The sequence below is a fragment of the Rhodnius prolixus genome, unplaced genomic scaffold (genome assembly GCF_049639745.1).
Source record: "Rhodnius prolixus isolate KJV_2025 unplaced genomic scaffold, Rpr scaffold_5, whole genome shotgun sequence".
NCBI classification, from domain to species: Eukaryota; Metazoa; Arthropoda; class Insecta; order Hemiptera; family Reduviidae; genus Rhodnius; species Rhodnius prolixus.
The window spans coordinates 30,593,521-30,609,677 of NW_027411624.1; the positions used below are offsets into that span (position 1 = coordinate 30,593,521).

A 16,157-nucleotide genomic window follows, 5' to 3' on the forward strand; every position below is an offset into this window, starting at 1 on the left:
AAAGAAATGAAGCTATGAAAATGAAAAATATGAAGCCTACTTTTAAGCATGGGGGAGGCAACATTCTGGTGTGGGGTGCATGAGTGCTAAAGGAGTGGGCAAGTTAGATCTAATTAATGGTATGATGGACCAATATGTGTATGTGGATATATTAAGACGCAATTTAAAAGAAAATTCAAAAAAATTAGGGTTGGAGGGAACGTTTGTCTTCCAACAAGACAATGACCCGAAACATACCGCACCAAAAACTCGGGAATGGCTTTTAAATAATACACTCTGGCGCCTAAACACCCCTCCACAAATGCCAGACCTTAACCCAATAGAACATTTGTGGGATGAAATCAGCCGCGAAATAAATAAACGAGGAATAAGAAACCGTGAACAAATAAAAAACGCTATTTTAGAAGAGTGGGATAAAATTCCAACATTGACGACCACAAAATTATTAGGATCGATGAAAGCTCGTTTGTTGGAAGTGATTAGGAACATAGGAGGTCCTACAAGTTTTTAAAATTTATAATTCACGTACAATGTGTAAGAATGATTTATTTCTGCAAAGTGTTCACAGACTTTTTTTGCATTCGTTTGGGGTGTTGTTTTGTTAAACATTTAATTGTGATATTCCTGCTGAACAAAAATAAAAGATTGAATATAAAATGAAAAACTCTGGTTTCTCTCTATCGAATAGTATATTTCATTTGAAAATAAAAGAAGTTTCTAATAAGATAATAATAAAAGTAATAAAATTTAGGTTAGTGTTCACAGACTTTTTTGGCCCAGTGTATATTCTCGAACTCCAAGACTTAGATTTTCCTTTGCTAAGAATATCAAAGACACTACCGGACTTAGGGAGTGTTATCACTGGGTAACTTCTCCCCTCAATTAGTGGAGTTTGTAGTGGTATCAGTTATTGTCATTGTTACTAATAGGGTATCTAGCGCTTTGTGTAACTTAACAAATAAATTAAAAAAAAATAAAAAGAAAAATTATTGTTATAGAACCTACCTTAATTTTTTCCAGTAACATGCATCATTAAAAATAAAATCATACTTTTTTTTCTTTTTTTAATTTGTGTTTAAAGGACCTTTTTATTAAGAATCTGTAAAAGAAAAAGACAAATTCTACCTAACCTCAACATATTTATTTATATTAGAGAATATTTATTAACAACTTTGTTTTTGTTTTGTTCTGTTTCTACAGGCACTGCATCAAAAGCGGACAGAAGATTTGCGATTTTACTATTCTTAATGTACATACTGATTAGTATTAGGTGATTCACTTGGCTAAAGAGAATTTTACTCCAACCTCCCTTGTTAAATTTGTAAAAAAATAAAAATAAAATGAAAGAAAATATACAAAAAAAACATTCCCGGCCTATACCTTCCTCTCCCACTAAATTCGAATCCCTAAAAAAAATTAATTTAAAAAAAAACCCAAAAGTAATCCTTTACAAATGAAATTTCTTCACGCCTTTGAAATTTTCTTTTCTTATGTCAATAACATGATGTGAGCTCATCCTTTCTATAAAAAAAAAGAATTAAATTAACCAATGAAAAGAGAGGAAAAAATATATATGTGTAAATGTGTTAGATATTAAAAAAATTTATATAGTTTATTTTTATTGGTAAAAAAGAAGTGAAATTAATTAAATTTAAGGTAAAATAAATGTAATTATTGTATTCGTTTTTTACTGTTAATAAAAATTATTTTTTATACAATTATTATTTTTATATTGGCTTTTTTTTAAAAATATTTAGGATGAAACTAGCGAGCATTAGGTCAAAATTTAAATTTTAAGCTGAAATTATTATTACTTTGGTAAGCATTTTTAGCTAACTATGGAACTTTTCATTCAATTTTGTGCCTTCACTTTGGTTTAAACTTTCATTGATACCTAATTGGAAGTCGATAATGTCCCGCCAACTCTAGGAAACATTTCTAAAGTAAGTGCAGAGTAGTAAGTGATTGGCGTGCAGTTTTGAATAGGATTAGTTCGCCTATTAATTTAATGGTAAACTAAATTGAATTCCGTTTAGTTTAATTAATAATATTGTAATTAAACCGCAATCGTCCCAAATAAAATAAGTTTTCTTGGAATAGTTGGGACCGGCAGCTTGTGGTAAGAGAGGATCTTTCCCCGATCGATCACTTATTCAGAAATTAAGTTCAACAGAATAAGGAGGGTAATCCGGTGATCCGAATGCAAGAGTGGTAAACAGTTGTATGGAGAATGGTGGTGGAAGGTGGTTATGTCGAGGCTCATCAAAAGCCATAGAAAATGGGCCACAAGGAGTGAGGTAAATACTAATTCGAAGAGTTAAGAGTAATGGGTTTATCTCCTCGGGGAAAATGGGGTACCCTGGCATGTTGACCAAAGACTCAGATCTTGACGATTCACAACACATTATTTTTGAGTGCGATTGAGTGATAGCAGAGAAGAAACGGTTTGAGCAATGTGACGCCAGAGAGTAACATGGTGGACAAGTTTTCCTGTAGAGATAGCTGGTTAAGTATGGCAGTCTTCGTTAAGATGGTCTAGGGGTACGTTCACAACGTAACTGTGATTATAGATGATAGCAGAGATGACAATTGTTAGGGTAAAATATAATCGCTGATTAGTGTGCACAACGGAGCTGTGATACATGCAACATGTCGAGTAGTGAAGAAGAGTTTTTATGTTCAGCAGCCACGAAATGGTATATTTTAAAGAAAAAACTATAAAAAATTATATTATTTTAAATAAAAAAAATTTATATTTTAGAAAAAAATAAGGTCAAAATTAAGAATACGTTGGAAAAATTGTCACGGAAATCCTATAACCATACAAGAAAAACTAGTGATTACTCTTAGGTAAGTAATGGTCTTATTGAGAAAAAAACAAATAAATACACATAAAAATAGCAGACGGAGTGTGTTTTGTTTTTATGTTTTATATTACTGTATTATTTTTTGAATTAATAAACATTTTATTATTGTTATTATTATTACACATAAAAATAAATGTAAGCACGATTTAAAAAACAAAATATTGTTTAAAAGTAAATCATAAAATAATAACAACAAATAATGAGTAAAGACAGCACTACTTAATTTTTCTGCGTCCATTTTGAAGCTCCGATACTGGAGTTCAGCTAGCAGAAAAATGAAATATTTAATTCTATCATCTATGCTCGTTTATAGCAGCACGTATGGGTCACTAGTCGCAGCTTCGTTGTGCATGCTCACATACGAATGTATTATGTTTTTCTTTAAGCGCTGATGCATCACTCCTATGATCTATGCTCACAGCTCCCTTGTGAACGTACCCTTACGGCACAAGAACAGGGAGTAGAAACAATGCTCCACTAAAGTGTATAAGAGAAACAAAAGTAAATTATAAAGCATCATCTTGCGGGTAGAGGTCATTCGTGAGTCATTCATTCTTAGCGAATGGAAAAGCATTTTTCCATTTCATTAAAAACATAAATAATCAATATTTTGCAAACAAAAGGTGATAATCAGTTGACTCTTTCTTTATGAAATGAAATTAACCATCACAGAAAAGGGTCTGTAAAATTATCCAGCATTGTGACACCAACCATAACTCTCATATTTCTGTTATTTCCAATCCATTCAATTGAAAATGCTTTGGTAATTTACTTATTTACATATTGAGTGTTAAATTGCAGGTTGGAAAAATCTGATCTGATCTAGATTTGATTTGAATATTTGTCAGTTTGTTTAAACTTCATAAATATTTACGAGTATTTCTGGTACGATATCAATGTTTCATGTTTGTAATCAAAATACCGACGTGAACAGTCAATATTTTCATTAATCTGCAGTTGCCATTGATCTTTCTCTCTTTCTTTATTTTTTTTTTTTTTTAACTAGAAACAATGTAAATTCAGCATTCAAACGACCTACTATGTATGGACTAGTGTTAGGGCTTGTTAAATGGTTGTCAAAAACAAAAATGCAATTTCATCCTTCAACAGCTTTTTACCTATACAAATACCTGCAATGTGACATTGTAAAAAGCATGAATTTCACATTTGACTTTTTGTGTTTTTTTTAACAAAACCTTAAAAAAAAAGAAAAAAAATCCTTTATATTTTACAAAACTCTTTACAAAGAAATCGTTACTAATTAAAGTTACCAGTTGTAGTATTGGAAGTCATCAGATTAAAATTAATATGATGGAACAGTTAACGGATTAGCACATTTAATTAATTTAGGATTACGCATGTAACGAATTAATTGGATTTAAAAGGGTTTGATTAAAAGAAAAAAAAAATGAATTTATCTTCTGTGATTATCGGTTTCAAAAATCTAAAAATTTTTCTTTGACAAAATTTAGAACCAGGAGATCTTGCCATGACGCCAGTCGTTTTACTAGCAAAAAAAAATTAGAAATTTAATTTGTTGTAGATACCATTTTAATTTTAATATTGGGTCAAGGAGAGAGAAATGTTTTTAAAAAGGATGCACTATTAACAATGATCTTACTGATAAGTGGACACCAAAATATAAAATAACCATCTCACGAATTAGAGAAAGAAATTTAATTCATGGTATGTAAGTGAGTTTTTAAGTGAAAGATTGTATTTGAATCTATTCTGTATGTCTACAAAATCAAGAAATTATTTTTTATAATTTTCCAGGGCAATTCACATCAATAATTTACCAAATGCTTGCAAGTTCTGGAAGACTATTCTTTTTAAGTTAATGTACAGTTTTTTGTAAATAACCGGAGACTATGATGGTTTTCACAGAAATTAGAAATTTAATTAAGCATTAAGCTGGGTGCTATGAAATCAACACACACTAATGGTCTCGCAAATGGTGGGCAAAAATTATATAACTGCACATACAGAATGATCCATTTAAAACGCACCAATCGTTAATAACTTTTTAAGAAAGCGGAATTTCGAAAAAAAAACCCACGAAGTAAACTATATGCCTTTTTTTTTTTTTTTGTCTACTTTCCAAATTTTTCATTCCCGACGCTGTATCTTCATTTTTGGCGGAGTTACGGCCAAAAACCCGATTGGGGTTACATAAGGACCACTGGTTTTGACAATGATTATGAAAACTACATATAAAACTATGAAAAATGACGTTGATCCTGTTTTGATATCCCTAATATTTGTCGAGATATTTAAGATCAAAGTTTCAATTTTGTCTATTCCTGAACGGTTTTCAATATTAATTTTTCACCAGAAATACGTTTTGGGGAGGTTCTCTGACTGCAAAAAAATGTTATTGGTGACGCAAAGAACAAAAATAATAATAATTGAAGATTTTAAAACATGTAGTGTAATGTAATGGTTTTGGGTGAGTCAGGATAAATTAGTTTTATCATCTAATAAAAGCAATCATCACATCATTTTAATGCACCCAGTATGCAAGACTTCTTGACCTATGATTACGGTAAGAACATTTTGCCAGGGATGGGCGGGTGTTGGTCTAGTAGTCAAGAGTGTGACTTTGTAAGTGGGAGATCCCCAGTTCAAATCCCACGTATGTAGTCATTCTTATTACTTAAAAAATCATAATACTTTGTTTAATAAAGTATTCCCTGTATATTGGGAATTATTATTGAGAAAGTTCTTTAAGCAAAAGACTAATCTGAACAGGTCTCCTAGCTGAGAACCTCAAGAGTTTGCAGAACTTGTGTGCTTATTAGGTATTGGTTAGCAAAGATAATGCCACTAATATGAGAAATGTTTAGTTATATGAAAAATTTATCTAGTCAAGCTGTGGTGCATGCAATTCCGCTAAGATTCGATTATTTCATTACGACTTATGTTCCTTAAGTTCATTTAGATTTATACGATAAGATTTGTTTTAAGTTCTCAAGTCTCGGTTACGCCCATAGTTCCATTCTCAGAAATGCAACTAACCTTCCTTCATCCAGATAATAGTCATTAGTAATTTATCTAATAAAATTAAAAAAAAAAAACATTTAATTCCAAAAAGATTGTACCAAACTAACAGCAGCAAGCTGAAAAGGTTTTCTGTTGGAAAAAAAGTATTACGCTACACCTAATTTGGTGAATGCTGACATAAGGACGCCTAAAAAAAGAGCAGGTACTTTACTTTTTCTAAAAAAGAATTAATTTAATTTTAAGAAACAAATATATTTATTTACAAAAAAAAAAATCATTTTAATATAAAATAAAAATACCTATTTACATCTTTCTTAGATTTACTTTCGAAATTTGCACATTTCTTGTTCATAAGCAACAACAATTTAAAATAACAACTTTATAAATAGTGAGTTAATTAACTAAAATTATTTCAATTAAATTCTTGTATATAATTTTCACAAGATGCTAAACTAAGTAAAAATATTGTCATATTACGAACTTAAATTTAAAACATTTAACAATTAAGTGGTTAAAAAAATTCGGCGGCTTATTTTCCTTAGGAGTTATCAAGGGAAAGCTATATTTAGTAATGATGCTCAAATTATTCTGTTATTAAAGAAAATCGACTTAGAGACAATAAGTGCACCATTTATGTTCTCCATTTTTATCTGTTATTATGCAACTTATTATCTAGTAAGTGATAAATTAAGTAAAAGCGCCAAAAGACTAATGTCTTAATAGAATATCTTTTTTTATTTCTCAGACCAATCCTTAGTTAGCTAGCATTTAGTTTGAAGAAGTTCTGTGCAGTTTTCCTGAAAAGATCTAACCAGTTTCACAGAATCTTTCTCCAATCTAAAATTTGCGCAAATAACATCTAGTTTTATAGATTTTCTGTGGACTTAAGAGAGAATAAGAAAATGTTTAAAAATAATAGAATATTTTCTCAATGTTAAAATTGTTAAGTACGTTTTATGAAATTATGGAAAAATAATGTCCATCCTATTTTGTAAGAAAGAGAAAATTGTAGAGTGAGTAATTACTTTGAAAGGTACAATTATTCATATTAAGTGTCTGATGCTCATTATCGTCTGCTTTTAATATTTCCGATGCCTTTTTTTGCTTCCTTCTTTAATGATTGTATCCTTTAATACCTCTTGGTATCAAACAATGATGTAGGAATATTTCTGGAAAATACAAAATATATTAAAATTTCTTTTAAGAATAACAGATAAGAATACGACACAATTTTCTCTTGGCAATGTATTTAATTATTAAAATAAATCATAAATAAAAATTGAGGCGCCACGGTAGTCGAGCGGTTAGAGGCGAGGCCCACAAGCTAATAGTATTGTGGTACTGTGTTCGATTCCCGGTCTAGGCCTTGCATCTTATTTAATTGTCAATAAAAGAAATTTACAGTAAAGTAGTACTGTAAACAAATACCTAAATATACCAACACCAATTATTTCAATAAACAAATACAACATCCTCTTCTGGTATTTCATCAATATCTTCTGTATCTTCCAATATAGGACGACTAGACAATCACAAATAAGCAAGCACAGATGAAGACATAAAATGTAAGTACATGAAACAAAAAACAAAATAAAACACATTTGCTGGTGCACTATGAGCCCATGATCTCGTTCTTAAGATCTAACCATTAGAGAACGTGCATGTTCAATGGATGATGAATAAAACATAAATTTATGTGATTATTTTAATAAACAAACAATATCTAATCTCAAAAACCAAAACCAAAATATTTGTATTTTGAGTAAAATTTGAAAATTTTGCATACCTCGTAGTATTCTCCAAAAAGTGATGTCTGTCATAATAATCTGTGATTGATTTTCCTAAAATCCACTTTCTCATGAACTGAAAATAAAATTTGTTAAGTTGAAAACGCAAATTATTAAAAATATTTCTCTTCCATCGTATAAATTTTCGAAATAATATTATTATTACAGGAAGTAATAACCAATGAAGGGCCCAACTTTAAAGTAGGTTCTCATATGTATAATAAATGAACAAAAAATATTATTTCCATCTGTTGAATTTAAAATTACCGTAAATTAATTTAAAAAAAACCAGCAGAACATTGAAAATAATAATAATTAGACGTAAAAGTGTTATTTTCGATTGACGAAACTTTTTTAAGAATATCCAAAATAAATCTTTAAGAAAAAAGTCAGTAAAATGGTATTTCCATTTGATTGTTTTAGACTAAAATGTTATTGTGGCTGCTCTGTTGGCAATTAAATGAAATATAAAATTTGAACATCCAGCTATTTTTGTTTATGAGTCACAATGGATAAATACGTCCATTACACAGATACCACTTTTTCGTAATTTTAAGAAACCTAAAGACCAACATTTCCAGTGAAATCTAAATATCTAAAATCTGCACGATTACAATATATTCTGTAACTAGTAAAGCAAGAGAATGTAAAAATCCATTTCAATTATAAACTCAAATTTTAATAAATTAAACAAATTTACCCAATTTCTATTTATACTGCTGTCTGGATCAGTTAATGCAGCTATGCAGTGCAATAATAGATAAATGCAAACTATTAGATAAATTATAAAATATATATAAATTAGGGCAAGCACCCATTTCTTCTCAATTGCCTCCATAAATTCTACTACCAATAAGGCATTAGCAGCAAATATCAGAAAAAATATCAATAACGATATTATTTTTTGACATCTAGAAATTAAAAAAAAAAAAAAATCAATTATTTAATTTACTTTTAAATGCTAAAATGTTTTTGGAACAAAATTCAGAAATCATAACTTACACTCCATTGGCAAATTTCCCCACAATTCTTGTATTTGATGAAAAAGCAATAGCTGGTAATACAGCAAATGGTAACTGTATACTCATCAATGCGTTCAAGAAATCATTCATTCCATTAAAACTTGATATGTCTGAGTAGTAGGCGACCCAAAATGATGGTATAATGGCAATACTTCGGGTAAATAGTACTCTCTTCCAGCGTACCCAAGTTAAATTCAAGAATCCCTAGAGAAATATATTTAAAAATATAAATAATTTTAGAAACATTGACGGACGATTCAACAGAAGCGAACTTCGAACCCAGAACTGGAGGTTTTATTAAACAAACTTAAGTCTTATTCTTAACAATGGAAGCACAGTAAACTGAGGATCCCAGAGTGGCATCTTTCCCCAATCCCAAACCTCCTACTATTCTTCCCCTCAAAAAGATCCTTTCTCAAAAGCTATCTTCAGGTTTACCTGCAGTAACGTCGTCTATCTGCAGTATTTTAGAAATCCCCGAAGCGCAAACCTGACACCTTCACCAAGCTGACATGTAAGCAATTATGTTTCTTGATTCCCTTATCCTATTCATGGAAGACATGATGTACTTCCACCCAACTTGTCAAGTCATCGAATTTCCAAAATTCATCTTATTCAGAAAGAGAGAAAGTCAATCGTTTATATCTTCTTCTTTTATAATAAATCTTTTAGCCTTATCAAGTTCTTCCAGTAACTCGAGTCAGCAACTACAGAATTAACACCCGCTCCGTCGTTTTCACTTGCCTTGATTGCCGATAGGAGTAAATGTAGGCCCAAGCGGAAGAAGGATACAATCCTCCATTTTGTTTTTGTTTTTGTCCCAGTGCTCTTAGTTTTTAGAATAGCGTATTGCTCTTAGATACATCTTATATCATCTTTAAACTTCCTTCAACTGGAGGAGTCATTCGGACAGGTCGGTTTAGGAAACAGTTTTCATGATCCTATTTCCAATTACTATTTTTTGAACCAGTACATTTTACTTTGGCAGTAAAGGTAAGCTAGAACTTTGAGCAACTGCTGGAAGTGTACATTTCAACTACCAACAAGTCAACACCCAGTCGCTGTATCAATAGCCTCTTATTTAGTGCAACCATTGCCATGTCCTTCCTTATGTGGACTGGTCTATACAACTACAATTGGCCAGAAGTGCTTTTTAACATAAAAAATATATAAAAATTCATACTAACTTCCATAGCGAACTGCCCAGCGTAACATCCTGTCATAGTACTACTCTGACCGGCAGCCAGAATACCAACGGCCCAGATATATAGAGCAGCTGCTCCAAAATGACAGCCTAAGAATACACCTCCTGATTGGATATCTACGTCTACAAGATTTGTATCATTCTATAGCAATAAAATAAATAAAAATTATAATAATAAAAATGAATATACTATTATAAAAAATACCAATATGTATAAAAAATAAAACACAAATAAAAAACACTGTTATCTAATCAACAGATAGACACTGAGCAAATATATCATAAGAATCAGATAAATAAACAGTAATAATTAATTTTAGGATTATTGATTGTCTGACTTATACAGGCAAAAAATAAAAAACATTTTTTCGGAATGATTATTATTTATTTGAAATTGATAACAAAAATATTGGGGAAGGTAATATATTAAATTTTTACTTGCATAAATGAATATTTTTATTGTACCATTTTATACGGAGCATATACTTTATCTTGTATTTTTCTGCACCTTCATTAGATCAGTATTAATTTCAGCCATTTTAATATTTTACTTGGTTTTTAATAGTCATAATAAATTAATAGTCTTTTTTTAATATGTATTTTTTATGTATATTTGATTCATTTCCTTTATTTTTCTTGGAAGAATTTACAAAATATTTTAAGTTACGATTTCCTATTTGATTAAAAAATATTTAAAGAAATTGGATTAACATTAATATGGGACAGTATCTCCTAGTAACTGGGTTAAAATAACAATAAACAGATTCATTTTTAAATCTATTTTCATACTAATATAACACTGGATTATACTATAATTATACTACTAACTAACTATAAAGACGATGTTTTCTTTATTAATATTCAATTCGGCAAAAACGACCACTAAGAATTAGCTCACACGTATACATTATCTTCGGTTTCATACTATAAACAGAGAATGGTTAAAAATGATAAAATATTTTGACGTAACAACTTGTTGCTCCTAAAAGAAAAGTTCTGGAAGATAACCAGCCCTCAAATTTGACAGCAATAAATGTTAATATGTGGTAATAAATGAATTTCATAACAATTCATATAAGTTTTTATTTATTTTATTATACAATTGTCAGAAAATCTACAGTGAAAATCTAAACGTTCCTCTTTGTTCCAGGCACCTTCATCAGGAACTACTTCAAAGGCTGGATGGTGTCACATTACCTTCCATTTATTTATACAGGTTCGAATGAAAATAAAGTACAATGAAAAGAATATAGTTATTTTGCTAAACCTACCGTTTCTTCTGAGGAGTAAAGTGTATCTGCTATTGTTTATGCAAAGAACCTTGTAACCAGTGATGGGCACTCTAAATTTTTAGATACCGGTTCCATAAAGTCAAGTGATGTCTAGGAGGAACCTATTTTTTATTTTTCAAGAGTGAAAACAAATCACTTACCTAGCCTCACTTTGCTTTAAAAATACCAATTTTTTTTTTTCACTATTGTGGTACACTATTGCGACCCAGATTACGGCGCGGTTGCAATTTTGTACGTCTCCCGGACTTAGGCAGTCTACAGTTGTAACGCTGCATGGCTTAGCGCAGGTAGGATGCCATCAATGCTTGTAACATATTGTACCAACCGCACGATAAGTGACTAAGTACCAACTGATCTAAATCCTGATGATAATCTGATCTAAATACTCTTGTGATAAATTTTCTCAAGAAGTAGGCCAAATGAGACCGGATTTGTCCCATTTTCGGGTCTGATCTCACTAGTTTTTACCTTGTGGTTAATAAAGTGGACGAAGAGAGTAATTCTCAGATCATCAGGGGAGGATATTGGGCGAGAATAGGGAACTAATGGCGCTAGAAAGTTGAAGGGATATTTGGGGCTTCAGGGAGTGATTATCCGCTCTCTTTAAGGGCTTTCCTAAGGAGCCTGAATAGTTACCAGAAGTCCCCCCCCCCCCACGGAAGGGGTGTCTTATATCCTCCTAGAGCTCTTTAATGGAAGGAAAAGATGAGAGACTCAAGATGGCGGCAATTTTTCGCCAAAAATTTTATTTCACCACTCCATCTTACTACAGTTCTCAATACTAAGTGACAAAATTTCAAAACAGATAACTTTTCTTTTTTTTTTATGAAGCACTCGTTACTTTACGTTACATTGCAGATGAGTGAACTCCTAAACTAAAACGAAAATGACTGTAGGTGACAGCTTGATGAATTACATTCCCCCAGAACTTCTTTAAAATAATTTATCACAGGAAAGAGAAACTGCGAACAATAGGTTGTTTTCCGAGCACAGAGAGAAAAAGAATTTAGATACGGTTATCAAAGAATTTCAGCATCTGTTAAATCTCAGTTTAGAAAGGGTGCTTTAATCAAAATTTCATTTTCATCATCTTTATTGTAAATCAGTAAAACTATTTTATATCCGATAATTTCAGACTACAATTGAGGAAGAATTTATAAATATTTTATTTCGACGAAAATATTAAAACTGTCCGGTAGGACAGTTGTATAAGGGTTGACCATCAAAAACTGCACGAAAAAGCGTAACGTTGAAAAACACCCAACTTTGACAATTTTTTTCTGTTTTTCTATAAAAGATAAAATTCCCAAATTTTCTTTAAATTATAGGGCAAACCCTCCTTTATAACTGTAATTTTTTTGCAACCACCCAGATCTAATGGGTTTCGAGAAAAAAGTTGCCGAAAATGAGCAAAAACGGCTTTTTCAAAAAATGTTCTTGTTCTTCTTCTTCTTGTTGTTCTTGTTGTTCTTCTTGTTACCTTTTTTGTAAACAACGTAGCGCCTAAACGCGTCAACCGATTTTCATGAATGAGGTGTCATTCAATTCGGAATTTTATGTAGATGTGCCTTTTGGGGGTCTCAACGCTGTACATCAAATGGGAGAGGAGTTAGCCCCCTTTATGTAAGGCCCCCTTCAAAATTATTTTTACTAATTACTCTGTAAATCTTGGCCTGATTTTGATATAATTTGGTAGGATGATAGAGTTAGGGCTCCCGTACGTAACATTAAAGCGGCGATCAGCTCTTACACTTGTTAAGGGAAAGTATAGCGATCGTTTCAAATTATCGACACGTGAACCGATTTTCATGAATGAAGTGTCATTCGAATCGAAATTTTGTACAGATTTGCACTTTAAAAGTCTCGACGCTATGCCTCATTAGGAGGGGAGTTTGCCCCATCCAAGTAAGGCCCTTTCTAAAACTATTATTACCAATATTTCTATAACGCTTAGTCCGATTTTGATAAAATTCAGCTCGAATAAGTGGTTAAAGCTCCTCTACCTGGCTGTGAAGTGGCATCATGCTCTTACACCTACTAAGAGGAAGTACTGCAATCGTTAAAATTATCAATGAATGAACCGATTTAAATCAATGAATTGTCGTTCGATTAAAAAATCTTTGCCTCTTTGCCTAGAAGTACTGCAATCGCAGTTTATTTTTCTTACTCCTCTTAAAAGGAAGTACTGAAATCGCAGTTTAATTTTGCTATTTACGTACAAATACCTTCCTATTTTATTCAAAACGCTTTTTTTTTTTAAAAAAAAATTGTTATTGAGGATGGTTTGGGGGACCGCAACTATAATCATTCTTTAAAAAGATCTCTCCAGTGGTAGTTACGGTTCCGACTTACCACCTTATTAGGTTATAATGATAGAATTGCTTATTCCAAATTTTAAAAAAATCTGTAAAGCAGATATGTAGCTTTGCAAAATATTTACATATCTGAGCCCAAAATTTTGATTTAAAAAAATAATAATAAAAAATTAAAAAGACAAACATTAAGAACAAAAATTACGGTCCATTATGACTAAACTAAGGTGTCTTAAAACATAAATAAAACTTACATGGAATAACGCAGGACCATATGGATCGTTCCTCGCATTACACTCATTTAGCTGAAAAGAACAAAATTTTTTGAAATTTTATTTCTTAATAACTCAATACCTTGTTTTTTTTTTACATAAACCAGTATTCTAAAAACCTATTATACTTACCACGTCTATATTAGTTTTGCCATAAAGACCTTCAGCAAATACAGACATTACAAATAAATTGATGATAAAAGACACAAATAGTGCTAAAGCAGACTCAACGAGAAAATAGAAATTAGCTTCGGATATTGAACGGTCTTTGCTTCTGTCAACATTACGTGTCTGCAACAAGTAAAATGGCAAAAGAACAGTAAAGAAAAGGTTATTAAAATTTCATACTTATAAACTTCATAAATTACTGAGCTTAGTATCTTGTACAGGCAGGCCAACTGCTACGCCATCTACTTGTTATAATATATTATTATTTAGGCATTATAGCTTGTAGGGTGAATATTTTTCAAAACTCTTTCTATCTATTATTATTATTATTTCATTTCTGACTCCTTATTAGGGAAATCACTTAGGAGGGTGGACTTTGCCACAACCCCTTATCTAAATTACTCGGAGTTAAAAACTAAATCCAAATAATAACGGGCTGTATTGATCTGCTTAATGAGCAGCACTCAGGAACTTTCGGACGATACGGACCGTATCTAGGAGGACTGCCTTCTGCGCCTCTACAACCAGATCAGTGTTTAGGCCCAACTCATTGGCAGCAGTCACCGTTGTACTGGGCACGAGGCCACTCGTGGAAAGTATTATAGGCGCAATCGACAATTTTTGTTTTAGAATCCATTTTAACCGCTTCTTGAATTCATCTTCAAATTTAACCATTGTGTCCTTATTTGGGATCTTCAGGTTTTGCTAAAGCCCTAAATACCTGTACAATTATGTAGGATCCAGTTCAAGTAGCACTTCTCCTGTAGCCTCGGTTTGCTCAATATTACCTTCGGGCACTCCTCGCTTCATATTTAGTACAGCGTATTTTTCAACCCTCAAGGTCATTCTAATGGCATTACTGAATGCCGAAACCAAGTTTATCATGTTATTATTATTATTTTTTTGTTTTTGGCGCATCAACAGCTGAGGTCATTAGCGCCCGGAGCTTTTTCCAGTGCACTGCCGGCCTCCGGACAGTGTTCTCTCGTCCATCACCGGACAGTGTGCTGTAAGAAGCTCCTAGGAAGAGAAAATCTAAGGGTCAGATGCTGGATTCGAACCCGGGACCTCCGCGTGGGAGTCCAGTATGCTAACCTCATAGCTAATCCCTTCCCTATATTATTATTATTATTATTCTCCTTTTCTATTTCTAAAGAATATTTCCAAGTGTATTTGTTTCTTTCTAGTTTGCTAAGTGAGGAGTTCAGATGATATATTGCCGAGTAGAGAATGCCAAAAATATGACAAAAAGAAAGAGAGCCCTACTAGGATCTATTTTCCTCCCAATAAAATATCCTGTGTCTCCCTCGGTTCTATTTCCAGATTTAAGGCTCCCATTTTTTTTAAATTTTTTAAATAACAAATTAAAACTATTTATAAGTACAATCAAGGCCAATTTATCAACCAGACATTAAAAACAAATACAGATTCTTTCCCCCCCCCCCCAAAAAAAAATGTTAAACCAACATAAGGATTATATTACCTTCACTAATCCAGAATGTAAATAAAGATTATGAGGCATAATACATGAGCCTATAATGCCAATAGCCATTGATATTTTGTCAGTATCACAATCAGTACATTTTGGAATTACAATGCCCTCAGCTACTTGAAGCATATCAGGAAGATCGTAAAAAAACTGGGAAAAAAAATATATCTCAATATAGAACAAACATTGCGTAAACAATTAATTCTTTAATCGATAGTTTTATTCAATTTTTTTTTAGTTGATTAATTGTCGATTGTATTTTTAAATATGATTTTATAAAATAATTTCTTTTTTACCTCATAGCCAAACGTTATAGCCATTATAGTTATAAGAAATGCAAAGAAAAGTTCTAATTTTCTTAGACCATATTTGTCCAAAAAAAGGAATGTAAGAGTGTCCAATACAGTTATAAGGACGCCTCCCCAAATGGGCACTCTGAAACAGCAATTTCTGAATCAAAATAGATGAATGTGAAATAACTATTTGAAAAAATCGACTAGTTAGGTTATTAGTTGTATCTAAATAGACAAAATCAAGAAATTAATTCGTTTATTAGTAGTATTGGCGATGGGGCTTAATTAATAGCGTATAACTCCTAATCTTTACAGCTAAGATTAGCTGGTTCAGAGAGTCAAACAATATTATCTTGATGCATTTACAATTTGGAGAATAAATAAATAATCATTTGGTCCGTTGTTAGAAAGCCTCTCTTCATTCTTAAACTTGTAACCTTTTTTTTCT

The 16,157-nt window shown here is 31.6% G+C and overlaps 2 protein-coding genes across 7 annotated transcripts in view; one reads left to right on the forward strand and one right to left on the reverse strand.

Moving 5' to 3' along the window:
• Positions 1-1,364, forward strand: part of LOC141458565 (uncharacterized) — a 714,168-nt gene extending 712,804 nt beyond the window's left edge. For both annotated transcript variants that reach the window (XM_074136741.1, XM_074136740.1), the window contains exon 6: positions 1,201-1,364. In XM_074136741.1, the coding sequence (XP_073992842.1) occupies positions 1,201-1,264 (64 nt within the window). In that variant the 3' untranslated portion in view covers positions 1,265-1,364. The remainder of the gene's footprint in view (positions 1-1,200) is intronic.
• Positions 1,365-6,471: 5,107 nt separating this feature from the next.
• The window catches only part of LOC141458567 (protein Malvolio-like), a 34,276-nt gene continuing 24,590 nt past the window's right edge, over positions 6,472-16,157 (reverse strand). For 3 of the 5 annotated variants that reach the window (XM_074136746.1, XM_074136748.1, XM_074136747.1), the window contains exons 5-14: positions 15,713-15,851; positions 15,411-15,566; positions 13,892-14,050; positions 13,742-13,792; positions 9,867-10,025; positions 8,660-8,883; positions 8,358-8,568; positions 7,657-7,733; positions 7,299-7,392; positions 6,472-7,039 (exon numbers count right to left, since the gene is read on the reverse strand). In XM_074136746.1, the coding sequence (XP_073992847.1) occupies positions 7,323-7,392; positions 7,657-7,733; positions 8,358-8,568; positions 8,660-8,883; positions 9,867-10,025; positions 13,742-13,792; positions 13,892-14,050; positions 15,411-15,566; positions 15,713-15,851 (1,246 nt within the window). In that variant the 3' untranslated portion in view covers positions 6,472-7,039; positions 7,299-7,322. The remainder of the gene's footprint in view (positions 7,040-7,298; positions 7,393-7,656; positions 7,734-8,357; positions 8,569-8,659; positions 8,884-9,866; positions 10,026-13,741; positions 13,793-13,891; positions 14,051-15,410; positions 15,567-15,712; positions 15,852-16,157) is intronic. The other 2 variants (XM_074136749.1, XM_074136750.1) reach the window with 2 other exon arrangements.